Source organism: Mya arenaria, chromosome 11 (assembly GCF_026914265.1).
Source record: "Mya arenaria isolate MELC-2E11 chromosome 11, ASM2691426v1".
Taxonomy (NCBI): domain Eukaryota; kingdom Metazoa; phylum Mollusca; class Bivalvia; order Myida; family Myidae; genus Mya; species Mya arenaria.
In genome coordinates, this window is record NC_069132.1 from 3,278,748 (window position 1) to 3,299,657 (window position 20,910).

The 20,910-nt window shown below is 36.7% G+C and overlaps 2 protein-coding genes across 2 annotated transcripts; one reads left to right on the plus strand and one right to left on the minus strand.

Moving 5' to 3' along the window:
* Positions 1-2,276: 2,276 nt before the first annotated feature.
* On the minus strand, positions 2,277-17,205 carry LOC128208927 (uncharacterized). Its single transcript, XM_052912647.1, has 3 exons — positions 17,104-17,205; positions 2,940-3,558; positions 2,277-2,547 (listed from the first exon to the last, which is right to left on the minus strand). Exons 1-3 carry the CDS (start codon positions 17,162-17,164, stop codon positions 2,340-2,342), a joined length of 888 nt encoding a protein of 295 aa, XP_052768607.1. The 5' UTR covers positions 17,165-17,205; the 3' UTR covers positions 2,277-2,339.
* Positions 17,206-17,443: 238 nt separating this feature from the next.
* On the plus strand, positions 17,444-20,581 carry LOC128207787 (zinc finger protein 600-like). The gene is made up of 2 exons (XM_052910912.1): positions 17,444-17,563; positions 19,505-20,581. Exons 1-2 carry the CDS (start codon positions 17,444-17,446, stop codon positions 20,579-20,581), a joined length of 1,197 nt encoding a protein of 398 aa, XP_052766872.1.
* Positions 20,582-20,910: the final 329 nt, after the last annotated feature.

A 20,910-nucleotide genomic window follows, 5' to 3' on the forward strand; every position in this document is an offset into this window, starting at 1 on the left:
ATTGTTCAGCAAATCACGCAATTTAGAGGTATTTAAGCTGTGTTGAATCTTAACATTTAAATACATAAACTGTCCATCATAAAATATCATAGCAAAACATCAAGATACACATAGAACACATCCTTATAAACATACATCGTAATAAACATACCACACATTGTGATAAACATACATGTCATAATAAACATACAACACATCGTATTCAACATACAAAATAACTTTACCATAATGCAACCATAGTGCATAATTTACATTTCAAAAAAATCATTAATTTTTTTAATTTTTTTAACATTTTTCATTTCTTTTGCTACTTGTGTGGAAATTCATTTTAACTAAATTTTTCATTATTTGGAATATCTTACTTTTCGAATTATAATTTGTTAATTAATTTTGTGTACCCTTTTTTGGATTTGCATTATTCTTTAATATCTATCATTTTCAAGTTTCAGAAATTCATTTTTACCATAACATCACATGGTAAATTCAGAGACGAGTCAGAAATATCATTTCGCAAAATGACTATACTTTGAGCAATTGAAACCATTAAAACTATTCATGTATAAAATATACATAATTCCTGAGCAAATAGATTTTGAAAATTCACAATGATGCCAAAATAATATTAAAAAACAAAACAAAAAAAACATTGCTGCAATCAAATTACCTCATCCAGGCTGAGACTTGAATTTTCATACCATAAAAGACCATGCAAAAGAAGCAAAGATCAAAATTGATCTTCGATAGTATCTACATTTTTAGCAGCAGTTTTTGAATGCGATATTTTCAAAATGATTCACATTCTCTAGATGTCATATGACATACTTTAGGACTAGCAAAATAAACACCTTCAAATGACCTTTAATGAAACTTTTAAATTATTTTTTTTAGACAGATTATATAATTCTGAAAATTGTCACATAATTAAGAGATAAATCATTTTAATAAGCAAATGTCTATTAGTCCCATTTAGACTAATTTCTCATCATGCAGTTTTTTTCTGTTTTTTTCTGTATCAACAATTTAAGACTTTGGAGAGCCGCATACAGGCAACATTAACAAGATGTAACATTTAAGACTACATCATACATACATTCATCTATGCATAACTTCAACATAGCTTCTAATGTAACACTTTTCATACACAGAAATGGTTATCAAATTCTTGTGCAAAAAAAACAAACTAAAATGTAACTTTTTATAACTGTGCACACACAATAACACAAAATATCATAGACAAATTCAATGAAATGTACACAAAAAAGTAGTTCAAAGTACTCGCTATAAAGGTAACGGATGCACTATCCTGTTATTTAGGGGTGCCTGGTGAACCCCTATTTGTTTTGAAATCTTTAAGAAGGTTATAGAAGTAGAGAATTAATATGTAAAAACTTTTAACTTCCCTTCTTAATGACCTTTTTTGTCATTGAAATGTTGTAAAATAGGTCATATCACTGCCCTTGCATGATAACAAAATTATATGGGTCACCAGGCTTCTAATTTTAAAATTACAACCAACTGCACAATAAAAGGAAAAGTGTTTTTATACATAGGATACCTCATTTTAAAGAAAAAAACACAAGTCTTTAAAAATGGTCAACTGAATTTAAAGCTCAGACAATCCTGGCTAGCACTGATTCGTTATGTTAAAAATAATTGCCAAACAGGGCAACCATAAGGTAAAGGTAAGAAATAATTGCAATTTACAGTTACCACTGATTTGTAAGGCAGTGAGGTCAAACAGACCTCGAGTCTGAATTTTTTTTAAAAATATTGCCAACTCATTAAAATATAAAAATGCTTGACGAAGTTAAAATAAATGTAAAATGAACGTGTTAAAAGTGAAAACGAACAAACATCTTTATAAAAGTGGAAACATCTTTACATGACATCTTAAAACACCAACATCAATAACACCAACATCAATAATTACCCTGTATAAGCATCTTAATATACTCAAAATGTATCACATGTAAAAACGCTTGTAAATAAGTTTTTTATTCTACCATTTAAAATGTTATTTTAAATGCTTTTTAAATACATTTGTACATGACATCACCAAAATGATAGGAGAGTATTAATGACTAGTCACTTAGTTAACTAGTCTTCTTGTAATGATAAATCCAAATACTAGTATTCATGCAATTTCCTTCAACAATATCAGAATAATTTCTATTACCTTGTGTTCTGTGTTCATATAAACAAATACTACTAATAAACATGTAAAAAATAAAAAATATGTTATTTAAAAGCAACATAGTCATAAAATACATGGCCAATCTCTTTTCATATACAGCACCAGCATACAAGCACTTCAAATAATCTACAATCTTCAGACAGATCTACTGTAGGTCCAGTCTCGCGCGCACGGGGCAATGCCTGATGGTGTGGGCGTTGTCTCCAGTGGCCCCGCAGGTTGGGCACCGATATTTGCGTAGGATCGGGCAGATGACCTTGCCCCAATTGTCCTTGACAACGTGGGTTGTGTAGAATTCATGACGCTCCTTGTTGTTCTTACAGAACGCGCAGAAACGACCCTCCTCTAGTGTTCTGAAAAATGCAAGAATAAATTATACACTCTTGAATGAAAGAAATGGAATTGGAATGATCAATGAAAATGACAAAAACTGTTTTCCTCCCAAAATTGAGAAAAAAAACTGTTTTTTGTTTGTTTATTTTTCAAAGTCACAGTGTATTTTGAAAGAAACAACCTTTCAACTATCTTTCAATTTTGTTCAATTATAAGGAACATTCGAAATTGGATTCCAAATTTAATTCAAAATAGCCCATTTTTCTAAACAGAAAGGCCTCAATCTTAAAATGGTGAACAAAACCCCTCAGAATACAACTATCAGTATAATTATTAAAATCACATTTACATCATAATAAAAGGTATTTTGCTATTTATTGCACACCACATGTTTTTTTTTCAGCAGGCATACCTCCTGTTCCAAACACTGCTCTCATTGTTACCCCGATTCATGATGTCCTGCATGATGATAGCCACTCTGTTATATAGTAAGACGTCCGGGTTCAAAGGAGGCACTGAGTACTGGGGGTATCTGTTCAGAACCACAAGTTCTTGCGGAGGGCTTCCAGAAATTGAGCTTGAAGCTTCATCATTTCCCGAATCGTTTTCAGTGTTCGAGCCAATATAGTCAAAGAACCCTGTGCTAGATAGCTCATTAGAGTTCTGGCGTCTCCTCCCAGAACCAATGGGGGGACGAATCTCCCCACCGTAGCTGGACTGGTTTATATTCAACAGGTCTATCTGATCATTTTCTAAGCTCGGTCTTCTTCCAACATTCAGTTGCAGAAAAGAATCTTCACCAAGACTTCGCGAGGCAAGAGGGGAGGACAACAACTGTGAGGTCGAAGATGGCGCTGGGTCAGACTGCTCTGGCTCGTTGTTAGAACTGATGGCTTGCAGTCTCTGGATGTTGGATCTGAAGGCATCACCTTCGGCAGAGCTAGAGAAGGTGTGGTTTCTTCCAAATATGGGTCTTGCTGCACTGGGAGGTTCCAAGCTCGAGGGCCTCGTACTCTCCTCATTTGGCAATGCTGAAAATATACATTTAGCCTAGCTTACACAAGTTTAGTAGAAAAATGTGTGAATGTTGTCTCATTACAAGATTATTGTATTAATGCTTTGACACCATTAGTGCCGGAGTTTATTTGCAACTATTTTCCATTAATTATTATTCAAACTAGAGTCATCACAGCATGTGACAAGGGCACAAGGGCGCAGTATATTTTAATAGGGTAATGGTTCGAGGCCATATTAAAAGTGAATCTGGGTAACTTTGAAAAATATGATTCAATCTGAGAAAATGACTCAAGTTTGTCGAGACCTAGAAAAAAACAGAGATAACGAACATTCAACACATCTTAATTACCAAAAATATCACCAATCCCAACACATTTGAAGCCGATTTATGTCTGATGTTTACATCCATGATTGAACAGTCATGTTATATATTACCCTTGGGGAAAACAGCAAACTTATTATTGAAATATTAATAGAGGATAGAAGTTTCCGGTTTGTTGAGAAAAAGTTCTCTGTTATTCTTATTATATTTAATTATTCGCTCGTTTTTTAGTGCAAATATTTTATGAACAGTAATTAACAGTAATTAATGAAGTTCTATTAGTGCATCCATGTTCATAAAAAATAACGAAAACACAAATTATTTTAAGTGGGGTATTAATACATAACCAAATTACTACACCGCCATTTATTGAATAAATTTTTTTAAGGTCGAATGTGTTAGAAAATCAACTGAAACTCGTACGGGTACCTTAAAATTTTATTCCGGATAAAAACCTGATTAAAAAGGAAGAACAAAACAGATGTAAATGTAAAATTAGCAACAAAGGCTTTGAAAAAGCAAGTTTTCAAACAAAAATTGTCGGACCGGCAAATTCTCTATTGGACTGACCAAATATCAGAGGCTAGTCGGTCTGAATGGGCGAGACTTTTTCTGAACTTTCGCGATGTCTGTTATCCCTGGGGCATAACCAGTTTTAACCCAAAGGGCATACTTCTGGATATATTGTTGATTGCGAACGGACAGAAGCAGAGTTTGACATCACCAAGAGAGAATGCTTGAGATGAAAGTCAATATTTGTATGCTCATTTTGTGATTCATTGTGTTTCTTATTTGACAAATCTTATTTTTGACACAAACTTGAGTTATATATTGTATCTTTACCTTATTTTAGTCACCTGAATGCTAGTGTTACATTTTGGACAGAACAATGTGTGCTATTGGACAATAGGACATATCCCCTGGTGTTACTTTTGGATTCCTGTTTGAACCCCCCCCCCCCCACCCCCCCCGAGTATATAAAAGTTTAAGAACATTGTTTCTGTGCTTCTAAAACTGTTCAATCTAGTGACTGTTTTTAATTCAATTTCAAACTGTCCCAGATTAAATTAACTGAATGCCAGTGTTATATATATATATATATATACAATAACAAATACGATAAATTTGTTAAAGGCCTAGTTTAGGTCCATTTTCATAATAAAACATTGAAAACTGCACAGCAGGTCTTATCAGATTGGAGATCTGATAATACTTTTTCTATTTTCCCTGAACCCCACCCCTGGACCTAGGGTGTGTGGTTACAATTGACTGGTGCATTATGACCAGTGGTATTGTGGCGCAAGTTGACGATCTAAATGTTGTTCCATGTGGAAGGAGTCTGATGAATAGATTTACAGATAATAAATTGACGTTGTATTCTTGTAGTATTTCAAACAAAACTGTTTTTTGAATGTAGCGAAACAATAAGAAGTGTTAGTAAAAGTAGTATCTAAAATGATCTGTTGCTAAAAATTTAAAATGTTTGAATTTATGGCATTTACGTTCGAGTGTTTTGTTTTAGTTTGTAAGATTGTGAAGACAGCTCTGTGAATTTAATCTCTCAAATCTGCTCCCTTGGTAGAAAACATTACGTATTGTGTTAGTTTTGTGAGGCAATGAGAAAGTACCCCTGGTGGGGATTAAACCAAACCCACGACTTCTTGTGTTAGAGGCAGACATATATAACTTAGAACACTCTCATATCTCAACAGAAAGTATGTAATAATTTAATTTCTTTTTCAGAACCATACCCTTAAAGACAAGAAGATGATGTGTAAATCGTCTGAATTGTTTGACTGTTGCAATTTACTTACATTAAACATTATTTTATAAGAATTGTCTTTTGCTGTGTCGGGTTGGATTATATGCAAGGTTACTGCAGGTGGGGTGGTTCTTGTTACAGGTTTTAAAGTTCTGGATGTTTGTTTGCCTTTTTTATGATAAGATCTTTTGATCAGTGTTCATGTCACTGTGTAGGCATATACAGTTCGGGGTAAAGATTTCTGATCAATCTCTTATGACACTGTGTATTTGTACACAACCTCTGTAAATGGATCTTAATCTAATGCACCAGTCAATTGTAACCACGCCCCCCGCCCCCCAGGTCCGGGGAATAGCAGGGACTTTGACTTTCGGTCCAGTAAACCCCGGGTAAACTCACCGCCCTGAGGGAACGAACTGATGGTAAAACCCCGGCCAAATACCCCCCGCACCCCAGAGACTCTATATAAGTCAATATCTCCGCTAAATTTGGCACTAAGACAAAACCACCGCACTCACACGGCCATGCGGGGCCACCTGGAAAGTAAAAACACGGCCCTTTTCCCCGGCTATCCCCAGTATACCCCCGGACCTGGGGGGCCATGGTTACAATTGATTGGTGCATAATTGCCTAATTGTCTTATCAGATCTCCGATCTGAGTATCCTGCTGTGCAGTATGGGATATTTTAAGATAGAAATGGACCCTTAATGGCCATGAGCCGATAAACCTACCAGTAAACACAAGAAATTGGCCCCTCCTGTCAAACCAGTGTGATTAGAAGGAGATGCACAGCAGGGGATTATCATGCCAAATATTCCTTAAATTAGGCCTTAAAAGGGGGAGGGTCACTTTTAAAAGGCTTAAGCTAGGCCTTTACGACACACAACAGTCTGATCTTTAGTTCTATTGTTGGTTTTTCGTATTGGAAGTTATTCTATCCAGATTGGTATATTTTTTTACGAGATTGTTTAATCAAACTGCTGCGGGAACAGTGTTTCCAGGATTCGTCATTCAGTCTGACACCAGACAACGCGAAAACTTTTTCTTCTTCACAGGACATTGCGACAGGTAAACACCTTAAGTTTACCTGTCGCAACAAATTTTAACCTGTCGCAATGTTACAAACAGTATTCGGATACATCAGCCTAAAGCTTGATTTTAAGCCTCTTTTTTAAATAAGTTTTGTAAATCCCCATTATAACAGGTTTAGATCTTTTTGGTTAGATTTGTCTTACAGTTCTATAATAAATTACAAAAAAAGCTAAATATCATGTAAAAAAATCAATATTCGGATCTTATGTCATAATTTTTTTCTTCCCTTGCCTCCCAAAAAAACTCATATCTGGTTTGTCTACCCATGGAACAGCTAGATCTTACTCTTTTAATTCATCTTTAAATTAAAGATACAGCACGGTTATAAAATGTAACGAATTGTACTAAAAGTCAAACTCAGGCACAACATTTATGCAAAAACGAAAGTAGATTTCTTGTTATTGGCAAAGTAAAACAGAGCGGAAAGAAAGTCTGCTCGGTATATTAATCATCATATCAAAATTAAAACGATTGCCGGGAACCACTTCGCCGAAAATAAATACATACGGAATTTTGTAATTTCTGAACATTTCCGTAAAATAAAAGTATTAGAGTACGAGCTGAAATCGGAACCTTACGCGTTTTATCGGCTTTTACGGAAACATGTCGAAACGGGGTTTACAAATAGTGATACACGGATTAACACGCTGAATAATCATAATATAATAGTTAAAAATAACTCTGAACATTTATTTAGAAACTGAAAGTAAATTTTCCGAAAATTAAACGGTGCTGACTGTTATTTTTCACCGGACATTGTGACCGACCAAAACAAAAGTTTCGTCGGTCAAAATGGAAATATACCGGACATGTCCGACTGTCCGACGGACATTCGCATTGTCTGTGACACCATATAAACTTAGGTCAACAGTGTATTTATAAATCAACATGAACAAAACTAGTAGGAACTATATGAGAAGCAATAGAATTATATTGTAACAACAGGTTATTAAAATCTCAAATGAGTAAAACATTATAACAACATTTAAACTAAATGAAGAGTCAAAGAAACTATTTTCAACTGTAGAAGCTCATAAAATGTGTACGTCTGTCACACTGCAACTTCGTCAAATCTTGTATGATTATTATGATTTTTTTGTGATTATCAATTGACTGTGTTTATCAATCATTTATATAGTTTGTTTTATACTGTATCAAGCTCAAACAGTCTGTGGTAGGTCTGTATTTTATTTTGTCGTGAAACATTCAGTCCAACTGCTAATGTGACATACTGCTAATGTTACTCATTCTGTCTTGTGATAACACTAGCACATACTCGCAATTAGCAATTTATAATATATATGTTTAATATCAAAGGTAATGATAATTGCACCATACTAGAGACATTTATATCACCACAACAAAACATTTATGTTTATAGCTTATCTGATCTGATATAAAAAGAAAACCTATGTTTGCAGAAAACATTTTCTGTCTTGTTGTCCAATTTGGGTTTGTTTCAATAAATTTATTTCAGAAAAACGAAACAATCTTTATTTTTTGTCTGTACAATCTGTTTTATAGATAAATGAACCATTTAGTGCAAGACAAAATACTTCTTTGGATCAAAAACTAAAAAAAAACAAGTTTTTACCGGCAATATTGTAACACTAGCACAAATGGTATGGTGATACAAAATTCTTTTTTTTATAAAAATGCATGAATAAATCATTGCAAATGTTCTAAAATATGATAGATAAGAAACTGCTGTAAAAGATTTTGTTGAAATCACAAATCTGCAATAAATTTTAAAAATCAATATTCGCCGGGAACTTTTTGGTCACCAAAACGTGAAATCTGCCCTATGCTACTGGGCATGAAAAACCAGGAAAAACTACAAACCACTCTGGGCATGCAACATGTAAGTATAACTATTAAACATTTGTGGGAAAGAGAATAAATAATGAAAAATAAAAGAATAAGCACAAGTTTAATAGAAATATAAACAAATTCATTAAAAAGAATTAGTTAGTACACAATTTTTAAAACAGTTATTGTTCAATTGATATTGAAGTTGTTGTTTTTTTATTTTATTTCAGCAAAACAACATCTGAATGCAGTCCAGCGATCATCACTCAGTTCACAGAAGCCCATGCAGAAACTACTGGCCACCAGAATTACCAAGGATGATGACATGGCCTTAAACCTCCTGAAAACAGCCTACTATATTGCCAAACGCGAGCTCCCAAAGGTTGAGATGAAACATGTTGTGGATTAAGCTAAATTCATAGGGGTTATTTTTGGTATATCCGACTACCTGTCCTACACTTCCAGCCACAGTGTTTCTGAGTGCTTCAAAGTGCTATTTCCCAAGTCATCCTTGAAGACAGTGTACAGACAATTAAGAATTTGGATGTATTTTCAATACCAATTGATGAAAGCACCAACAGGGGCAACAAAAATCCACTAATCATTTATTCTCAGTGTGTTTGTGAATCTGGACTTAACAACTTCCTTCTGTCATATAAACTGATCAGCGAAGGACCAGCAAATGCTAAAAACATAGTGGTGTCAGAACTCAAAGCCAAAGGACTAGACATTACAAATATAGTGGGGATTGGAACTGATGGTGCCAGTGTAATGACAGGGAAGACAGGTGGTGTTGTCAAACTACTCCAAGGACACTCCCCATCTCTCAATGGGGTACACTGTGCAGCTCACAGAACCGCGCTGGCAACTTCACAGGCTGCAAAGCTTGTTCTGCACATGGAGGAGTACGCTAGGACCATTGCAAGCACCTTCAGATACTTCAACAACTCAGTTCTATGGTCGAACAGACTTCGTGCCATCCAAAGCCTACTAGATATGCCAGTACTTAAGTTTGCCAAGGTTCATTCCGTAAGATGGTTAAGCCTAGATCATGCAGTTCAAGTGGTTTACCGGACATGTCCAGCCTTGTGTATGGTGCTAGAGTGAGAGGCCACAGTTGAAGCTGCTGCTAAAGGTCTTCTTCATGATGTGAACCAGTTCAAGTTCATTGCCATAACACACCTGATGATGGACATACTTCCTTTCATTAGTCGTTTGTCTTTAGACATTCCAGAAAGAAACTTTGGACTTTAGTTCAGTGAAGCCAGTTGTCATGAGCACATGCCAGTGTCTGAAGGATTTGATAGAGGTTAATGGTGTGTTTGTTGACAAATTATCCAAGTTTGTGAAAGTGGAGGGAAATAAAGTGACCTACACCAGACCATTGAGCAAGTCAGACGGTAAGTCTGTGAATGATGCCATCAGGAATAGCGTTACATTTGAAGCGTTCAGTGAGAGTGAGAGTGAGAGTGAAGATGAACCCGACAATGTTGACTAATTTACCCTGAACTGAGGTATTACACACAGCAACAGAAGATCCTGAGCAACATAACACCTGACTACATTAATAAATTAACGAACAACCTTGAGAACAGATTCAGTGAAACCGAAATACGAGAGAGCATGAAAGTCCTCATCCCAGAAAACATCTGTGCCACTGATTCAGTGGCAAAATATGGTGTTGAGGAACTTCAACGACTAGCAACTCACTTCGAGTCCCACCTACCCAACAAAACAGAGATAACAACAGAGTACCAGATGTACAAGCGTTTAGTGAAGGGCAGTTACAGCAGATCAACTATATTAAACGTGTTAAATGCCTTGATGAAGTCTAAGGACTTACCAAATATGGTCATGCTTTTGAAGAATGGTTCTGTTATTCCAATGACAAGTGTGTAATGTGAAAGGGGATTTAGCACTCAGAACCGGATCAAGTCCAAAGGCAGGACATCGATTAAGTGCTTGGATGATCTGATGCGCATCTCAGAGGATGGACCAGCACTAAGAGACTTTGACTTTGGTCTTGCTCTTGCCAAGTGGAAGGCAGAAAAAGTGCGAACGTTGTATCTCATTTAATGTGGCAGTATAGTGAATCTGAGTGATGTTTGTAGCTGCAGTACACATACATGCCATATCCACCGGAGGGGGGAAAAATCCCCCGGAATTTTGCCCATCCCCCGGTCTCCCGGAGGGGGATGGAAATCCCCCGGAATTAAAAAAAAAGTGTTTAAAATTACGCAAATTTATCACAGGGTTTAATTATATATGCCTGTTTACAGTTATAATGCTCTTCCTATCCTGAAGCTTAATTGGATTATCAACTGATGGTGTGTTTTAACAACACCTATTGGGTTACACTTAATAAATCAGCAGGGAACATTTCATGCATTGTTTTGATTGAAACTGACAGAATTTGCGAAAGAATGTCAATTCGACTGGTCAGGTAAAAGGTCGATTTTCATTGGTTAAAACTATAATTTTATCCAATCAGAGAGGATGTAACAAATTTAAGCGTTCTTCAAAACATAAGTCATTGTCATCAAAAGGATTAATAATTTAAAGGTGACAGTAAATTATTCAGTAAAGAAAAGGATTAAACTAACTGTTCTTTGTTATGCCTCACTAATATGTTTAAATGACATTGACCTTCATCGCAATTATCGGAAAATAACAGAACTTCCAGAAGAGAAACTGAAAGTAGACAATCGGATGAAATGACTTTTATTTATTTATTATGGTGGTGATGTTTTAATTTTTGATGAATGGCAAAAGAAGATATGTTTATGAACTTAAACAATAAACTAGAGATTGCTTTTTTGAAAAAGCGCTTGTCTCCCCTATTGTGTGGTCGTAGCTGAGAAAAAATAAATGATGGACATGAAATTTGTAACTTTGGACTGGAGACAAACCAACAGTGAAGTTTGGTTTATTCGATTATATTAAATAGTGAAGAGAAGAAAGTGTTGTCGATTAATCATGGAAAATGTAAACGAAGTTTGCATTGTATGAAGTTCCTGGGCGCAAGCGTTATTCAATTATTGATCGGAAACCATTTTTCAGCTCACAGTCATCGTGACCATGACCTTTTACCTACTGATCACAACATCAATAGGGATCATCTACATAACCAACTTGCATACCAAGTATTAAGTTCTTGGGTGCAAGTGTTCTTTAGTTACTGAGCGGTAACCATTTCTTCAACTCAAGGTCATGGCAACCTTGACCTTTGACCTACTGATCTCAAAATCAATAGGGGTCATCTACTAGTCATGACCGACTAGCGTACCAAGAATGAAGTTCCTGGGTACAAGCGTTCTTAAGTTATTGAGCAGAAACCATTTTTAAGCTTAAGGTCACCGCCAACGTATCATTTTTTACCTGAAGGTAACCTTGACCTTTGACCTTTTGATCTGAAAATCAATAGGGGTCATCTTCTAGTCATGAACAACTAGCTTACCAAGTATGAAGTTCCTGAAACCAAAGGATCTTTAGTTATTGAGCGGAAACTTTTTCTTCACTTCAAGGTCATGGCAACCTTGACCTTTGACCTAGTGATCTCAAAATCAATATGGGTCATCTTCTAGTCATGACCAACTAGCATACCAAGTATGAAATTCCTGGTTGCAAGCGTTCTCTAGTTATTGAGCGGAAACAGTTTCTTCACCTCAAAGTCACGGTGACCTTGACCATTGACCTACTGATCTCAAAATCAATAGGAGTCATCTACTAGTCATGAACAACTATGAAGTTCCTGGGTACAAGCTTTCTTTAGTTATTGAGCAGAAACCATTTTTAAGCTTAAGGTCACTGCCAACATAACATTTTTTACCTGAAGGTAACCTTGACCTTTGACCTTTTGATCTCAAAATCAATAGGAGTCATGTAATAGTCATGAACAACTAGCATACCAAGTATGAAGTTCCTGGACCCAAAGGATCTTTAGTTATTGAGTGGAAACCGTTTCTTCACCTCAAGGTCACGTTGACCCTGATCTTTGACCTAGTGACCCCAAATTCAATAGGGGTCATCTACTAGTCATGACCAACTAGCATACCAAGTATGAAGTTCCTGGGTCTAAGAGTTCTATAGTTATTGGGCGGAAACGAAGTGTGACGTACTGACTGACTGACTGACGGACAGGGCAAAAACAATATGTCTCCCCATGAATGGGGGAGACATAAAGATATTACACGCAAATGATTTTTACATGGAAGGTCACCACGACCTTGACTATTGACCTTGTTACCCCCAAAACAATTGGGATCATCTAGACATCATGACTAACCTCACTTCAAAGTTTGGTGAACCTAGATCAAAGCATTCTCCTGATATTGCACGGAAATATTTTTTTACATTAGAGGTCACAGCGACGTTGACCTTTGACCTTGTGACCCCCCAAAATATAGGAGTTTTCTAAACCTCATGATCAACCTCCCTACCAAGTTTGGTGAACCTAGGTCAAACCATTCTCAAGATATTGAGCGGAAATGTTTTTTACATTGGGGGTCGCCGCGACCTTGACCTTTGACCTAGTGACCCCAAAAACAAAAGGGATCTTCTACACCTCACGACCAACCTCCCTACCAAGTTTGGTGATCCTAGGTCATGCGGTTTTCCAGTTATCGATCGGAAATGAAGTGTGACGTACGGACGGACTGACGGACAGGGCAAAAACAATATGTCTCCCCCAGAGAGGGGGAGACATAATTATGCGTTTGCTTTTTATCAGAAGCAAACAAATCTGACTATTTGGGAATTGAAATGAAAAATATTGATAATTCATTCCATTCTCTCTATAAGTCTGAAAGTCATCATTTATGATCATAGGCAGCTGATTTTGTATCCAATTTTAGAGGAAGGTAAGCCCATTAAATTGTCTCTGAAACATATTTTTCTGTAAAGTATTCTATTTTGCAAGTGAGTGCTTTTATTATGCAATATGGCTGTGTCTCATAAAAATATAGATGAAGTGCTGGAAAAAAGGGGTAAACAAGGTGAATTGGCACGTGTGTCATGCCCATAATGCTACATGGCGATGATGAAAATCCCCTGGTATGTGACCCAAATCCCCTTAAATTCTGGACATAATCCCCTCGGGAGCCTTTCAAAATTATGGCAATTTGTTTTTTTCGTATTTGCATCTTAAAATACTTCGAAATTTTGCCGAATTAGATCTGCTAAAAAATCCCCCTGAATACTACCAAAATCCCCCTGAATTTTTAGACTTTTGAACAAATCCCCCTGAATGGTCACCAGAAAATATGGCATGTATGAGTACAGAACAAATGTATTTATATGTAACCCTGTAACCCATTAGATTACCATTGTTTTCTTTCATATATGTAACTTTGTTATATTACCTTTGTTGTTCATACATATCTTAAATGATTTTCACCTTTGAGCTGTCGTAAGTGCTTATTTAAAATAATGTTTAAGCAATAAAAATATGTAATAATTATCTGTGTTTATTTCATATCAATAAAAAAGGTATCCAATGGACAAAAACATCCAATTATATTGATACCATGTAACCAGAATGATCAAATCTTAACAATGGTGAAGGTGAAGTATCACTTCTCCTAAAAGTCTCCTCACTTCTCCCTAATTTGGCTGGAGGGAGAAGTAACTTCTCCCAAAAATTTCAGCCTAGTGAGAGCCCTGCTCTTATATTCTTTAAGATATGCCCCGCACAAAACTTTAAGCATGAAAATTAACAAAGGGCAATTACTTTAAAACTAAGAAAGCAAGAGTTACTGTTATTGTGCACTGCACTTGCCCTTCATGAGATCTATCTACATATGAAGTTTCAAGTTCATAACTCTTATAAATATTCTACAAGATGTGCCCCGGACAAAATTTAAGCATGAAAATTTACAAATGGCAATAACTTAGAAAATATGGAAGCAAGAGTAACAGTTCTTGTGCTCTGTACTTGCCCTCAATGAGATCTACATGTATCTACATATGAAATTTCAAGTTGATACCAATAATAGTTTTCGAGATATGCCCCGGACAAGTGAAAACGGGATGCGACTGCCGCCGCCATTGCCGCCGACGACAAAAGTAACCCCTATATGTCGCCTTTTCAGGCAACACAAAAACTTTAAAAGTGACCTCGAATCTAGGGGCCCCAAATACAATCCCATGAAAAATGTCCATAAATGTCTCTTATATACCAACTTGGTAAATTTAGTCACAATATATCAACCTAGCTCAAGATATCCAGTAACAACCATTTTTCAATTTTTTGTAGGAGTGACCTTTACCTAGTGTTGTATGTTTTGGTTGACAAGAATTCAATCCATAGTAGTGAAAGACACACAACACGTGAGTCTGCTACTAAGTCTATTCTACAATTGAAGTCCAGTGGTAAAGCATGCATACAAGTATTACAAGTATTAATTGGTTAATAAGAAGTTTTGACCCCAGGGGCTTAATTTTAAAAAAATCATGGTAGCGGACCACAAAATGATGCCTTATTATAAATAGCAAGGGTATGCCTAGTGCTTTCAGACAAAAAGATTTTCAAACATTTCCCAATTTAAGTATACCAAAACTGTGAACCCCGGGGCATGGCTAGAAATGATCTCAGGGGCATAATTTGAACCAACATTCACAAGCAATTGTGTTCAGATGGATGCACAAACAACAGACACTTCTGGTCTTTGGCCAATAGAGCTAAAAATGGCATTTTGCCAATGGAGCTAAAAATCAGCAAACCCCTTTAAACTGTAATTTTGATCTCTTTCAACAAGGGCAAGGGAGACTATAACATAAAACCAACTGCACAACCAAAAAAACAAGTTTTCTCCCTTCAATCCTAGCTTTGGCTATAGACCTGGCCAAATATAGCATTTTTTTTTATACTTTTATGGGCCATAATCTAGACATGCATGGGCGGATCTAGTTCTGGTTTTGGATCTGGTTCTAGTTTTCGAAAAGGAACTGAGCTCTGATGGATATCTATATAAAGTTTCATCGAGATACAATCAAAACTGAAGAATGTATCGTGTTCACAAGCAATTGTTTACTGACACACTGACGCACGCATGACTTACACATTACCATCACATAAGCTCTTCTGGCCTTTGGCTAGTAGGCCTAAAAACAAAGAGAGCATAGGCGGCAAATCTTATTTTAGTACGATCAGAATATGGCAAGAATGTTTTAGCTCTGCTGTTATTTAATTGTCTTTGGTTTAATAATGTTTAATATACTGAAATTTTAGAACCAAATGACATGTTAAATCATCATTCTAGCTGAAAAATTCAAATATACAAAATAGCACATTGAGAACAATTTGCCTAAAATTGTACTGACAAAAAATAATAAGTGTGGTTACAATTGACATGCAAGCTTCTCTCAGTTTTTTTTAGCAGATCTGGCTGGTTCAAGAAAGGAACTGAGCTCTCTTGGATATCTAAGTACTGTACAAGTTTGAAAAAGATACAATCGCTCAATAATAGCAATTTTGACAATTTCAAGGGCCATAATCCAGTGATCCATCGGCGAATCAAGCTGATTTTCAAAAGGAACTGAGGTCTCATCAATATTTACCTACTATTTTGTTGATGTGTTTTTTTTTTCCAAGTTATTTTATAGTATTATTATGTTATACTTATGACTTGAATGATAAAAAAATCACATCAACAAATAAAATAAAAAATGTAGAAAAGAAGGCTATACGGTGTTCACAGGCTATATTAGGCACTACCAACATGACTGACACATTTTTTTCTCCCAACCTTACACTTTTTTTTCGCTGTAGCGTGGAATTTTTTCATGATGTCCAAAAAGATGTATTCTTTTCTATTGAACATATGTAGACACTGATAGAAGTCAGTTTTGTACTGAATCCCCCGCTCCTCAAAAGCATATCATGCCTATCTACCTGATTTTGACAATTTGAAGGGCCATAATTCAGTCATGCATGGGCGGCTTAGCTGGTAAACAAGAAGAACCTAGCTCTCATGGTTATCTACCTATTATTCATTTTAATCGAGCTACGATCACAAATTTTATCGCGTTCACATGCAAGATATATTTTTTGTCATTCTAAAATGCCGTCCAGGCTTCTGTTTTTAATGATGTTTAGTCCAGGCTAAACAACATTAAAAGCAAAGGTGGCCAGCACGTGGTTAAGATGGTGTATATTTGTGAAATATGACACAAAAAATGTATTTAACTGAAAAAACCCACTATATAAACATAATACTAACTAATTAGTGTATTATGTTTATATAGTGGGTTTTTCAGTTAAATACATTTTTTGTGTCATATTTCACAAATATACACCATCTTAACCACGTGCTGGCCACCTTTGATTAAAAGCAGAAGCCTGGACGGCATTTTAGAATGACTAGATATATTTAAGAAGGACGAGCACCGCGCCATTGCAGAAGATATTCTAGCCAAGCGCTTCAGTCAATAGAGCTAAAAATAAATTTATTTATTTTCAAGCTTGTGCGATGCACTTATACAGTATGTTGGTAGAACTGCACCTAATGATGACTTTCAAAACTTTTACCGTTTATAAGTTCCAATTTTTTTTATATCAAGTATCGGCATCTTACCTGCAGTCTGTGACGGAATCTCGAAGAACCGCGTGAAGGGGTCGAAAGGTGCGTGCTCCATGATGATTTTAATTGTTTTATTGAAACAGTTTGCGCTATATATTCTTCTCTTCTTCAACCTTCAGCGTCTCTGCATCAATATCGTGGAGCTGCGAATTTCTCGGACTTGGAACAGCCCAACCACTCAAGGGGGGGACAGAAATGCCGCAAGTTAAAAATATTCTACCAGGAATTAACTCGTGTACATTAAGATAAATTATTATATTTGTTTTTATAACAACACAGAAAAAAAATCATAAATAAAGCAAAACACTCTGTTATCTTCCGAAAGCAATTAATAATGTACCTGAGTCCCCTGTTACAAAATAAACAGGACCATTTTAGGCGGGAAATTCTCGTACGCCTCATCAAAGAAGTGGCGGTCCCTTTGATGACGTTGAGCCGTGTATTTGACGAGAATGTAAACAACAAAAATGTTATTTCCGGTTGTTGTCATTTATTGCAGTGTGATGATAAAAAAGTGAATCATGGGTTCTCCCATAATGTTGTTTTGTTTCCTAGTAATAATAAATTATTATATAATAAAAAAATAATAGGATACTATTTTCGTTCTTCCACTAATAAATTTTAAAATCGGCCTATACTTATAGTTTATCTTTTTTTTTGTCAGTTTGAGTTTTCAATTATTTTCAAAATGTGTCATTTACTTTTGCCACAGAAACCCCGATACATCTCCATAAGAAAACTACGACAGTATAATAAAATTATATAATAGATACTATATAACAGAATATGTGTATGGTATAGCAACCTCAGAGAGTAATTGATTAGACCATATTTTATTCGAAACCCAAGTGTGTAGAAGTTAATCGAACTAAAAAAAAAAACACGTAACCATACTGAGATCATCGGTTTAGGCAAATTTATAAATCAAGCATTTTTGTTAAGAATTCCTTATATTTATATCATCGTTTAGATCTTACCAGTACTATTACAATTGGAAAGAGAGGCTCCGGAGTTGGGTGGCAGAGGAGGCGGTCGCCTCCAAAACAGGTTGCCTAAATATGATCATTGGCGAAAAAATATTTTTGTTATAAAAAAATATTTTTTTTTAGCTACGGCCTGGTCATTTATTGCCAGTGTGTGCGCGTAGGGCGATATCGTCTGTTCTCTTTTAACCGACTGTGATGAGGTATCGGGCAATTAACGACGTTTATCGATATGGAATCAACCAGTGGCCATCAAGGATAAGTGGAGTAAAGTATTGCTATGACCGTTAGTACGTACAGACGATTAATAAAAGATATGTCACATTTGTCTTTAAGAAGTTATGAAAAAGAACAACTTGACCGATTTTAGGGGTGTGTGTCCTCCGCCTCTCCATGGAACCGCTAGACTAGTGGCTTCCATACATGAAGGCACATCACAACAAGACTTAACCTTAATTTTAAAATACTTTGGACGTGAATATCAACAGTATTTTAGGCGCATATCCCGGACGCCCTGTACTCTAAACCTACTCTAGGGGAGTTTAGTGCCGGAGGGGAGAAGACATGAACTGTATTCGCCTACCTCCCGTGTATACTATTGACTGAAAAGGCCGCCACTGCCCGAGCTTCCCGGGCCCAAAGAGCCATTCAACTAGATGCTACGTTTACTACGTTCGTCATCGTTTTTTTTTTGTCTTTTTTTAAACAATTTGACTAAACAATATTTTTAGATATACAAGAAAACTATAAGCATATATTTTTCACAATCGGCAATATCAAAGGTAAAAAGGTCAACAGCTGTCAAAAAATCGTTCAATTAAAAAGGTGTGAACTAAGTAGTACTTACTAAAGACAGACGCAAAATACCAATCAGAACAAAACAATAGCTCTTATCAAAGCTTGGTGCAAGGCCCGTGCAATGCCCGCTTTCACACCCCACCCCCGGACCACACGCTAATTGGGCTTTGATCAACTTCAGAGTATAAACAAAATTATAATTGGGCCCTACCTATATAATGTAAAAGATAAAGGAATTTTAATCAATCAGTGAAATTATCACATCAGTACTTACAATTATTAAACATATTTCTGGACTATAGCTGTTCTTCCCTGGAACTATTATAATTAAGGTAATCATTTATAGTGCATGTGCTTCTCTTAGTTTCTTATGACCTCTAATTGCTGATTTCAAATTCAATTCTCAAAAATCATGGCCTGAGCCCCGTTTCATTTAGATATCCTAGTATGGAAAATAATGCTGCTAAAAGGTGTCCGGGATCACTTGATGCGGACAGAATTAATGCGTTAAATGTCCTTACAATCATTTCATTCACGCATTTTTATCAATCAAAGAATTGGAACTGCCTGTTATCAAATTATATTTGTTATCATTCCTATGTGTTTTCTTGCAGATGGAGGAATTGAGATCGTACATTATGATGAGCGCCGCCTACCGGAAGCTTCAGAAGTCAGTCGACATTCCGCTGGACCTCTCTCGTGGCAAGCTTCTGGCCCACACCTGCGATTCTCTCGTCAACCAGGAGGATATGCGAACCGAGACCTTTGATAGCACATCCATGTCTACCTTTAACCGTCGGTATGTGCCTCTCTCTGGATCAGATGCGGCGTCGGAGTATTCTGTGTCAGGGAGCAGCGGAGACGTATTGAGCACGAGCGATGACAGTTTTGACATCATGAGAGATGAAGACGTGCAGTCCCCAGTTCCATCAGCGCCACCCGTACATCCGTTTTCCATTGCCGCTTTACTTACTGGCAGTACGAGCCCTTCGACTGGAAGCACTTCCGCTCCAGCAGTAATCACCAGCGCTCTGTTCCCGGCTCCAGGAAATGTTTACCACGTGCAACAGCTGACTAAATTACCACATACATACGAAGTATTCGCTGATGGGGACGTTGAACCGTTCTGGTGCCACGCCTGTAACTCCCTCTGTGAAGATGCTCGCGATGCCAGGAATCATCAGCATATCCATCGTATCCAGGGCACTTCTTGCGGTCTCCGGAAGTCACTTTTCTTGCAACATGGTTATGTTACGCGCCATAGTCGAATGGACAATGAACGTCTTCGATGCGGTTTGTGTCAAAAAATGGTTGCTCAGTGTTTCTTCGCGAAGCACCAGAGACTGCACGACGGACACTTCTGTGAGGTTTGCCACAAGGACTTCAGTACCAGTAGCCGTCTCCGTGACCACATGAATATACACTCAGGAGGCACTCCATTCACGTGCTCCATCTGTAACCGGAAGTTCTCCAAGCGGTCCTCCCTCACCCAGCACTACCGCTACCACCGCGATCATCGTAGCTTCAAGTGTAGCTACTGCTCCAAGTATTTCAACAGCAAATATGCATGTGCAGTGCACGAGCGCCTGCATACTGGGGAGAACCCTTTCCGGTGCCCTATTCCCGGATGTGATAAGGCCTACCCACAGAAGATTCAGCTGAAACTGCACTTGTGTTCTCATAGGATGTGATCATACATGACTTGTACCACTGAGATTACTTATGCCACCTTTTAATAATTGTAAGTTCAAATAGTGTCATGTTGTTTTTGTTAATGATATATTGTTACGTTGCATTTGACGAAATGATATTTACCTTCATTGCATACGTTTGTACAAAATAAAATACTAGTTATGCATCTGTCGTGTTCTCCACTTTACTCTAGCGAATGTCCCAAGAGTCAATGAAGTGAATGAAAGTGATGGACCCGATACATTAAGATATGGACATGGTGTGAATTGTACCCACTTTAGACTGTTCGTGGTCCTACCAAGGAGAAACGACTTTCCAGTCTTACGTT

Bases quoted from the DNA above. Each gene is read 5' to 3' on its own strand.
- LOC128207787 (XM_052910912.1), top strand. From the start codon at position 17,444: ATGTACCTGAGTCCCCTGTTACAAAATAAACAGGACCATTTTAGGCGG. The intron at 17,564-19,504 runs GTAAACAACAAA...GTTTTCTTGCAG, and splicing joins GCCGTGTATTTGACGAGAAT to ATGGAGGAATTGAGATCGTA.
- LOC128208927 (XM_052912647.1), bottom strand. From the start codon at position 17,164: ATGGAGCACGCACCTTTCGACCCCTTCACGCGGTTCTTCGAGATTCCG. The intron at 3,559-17,103 runs GTAAGATGCCGA...GTATATTTTCAG, and splicing joins GATTCCGTCACAGACTGCAG to CATTGCCAAATGAGGAGAGT. The intron at 2,548-2,939 runs GTATGCCTGCTG...TGCATTTTTCAG, and splicing joins AGCAGTGTTTGGAACAGGAG to AACACTAGAGGAGGGTCGTT.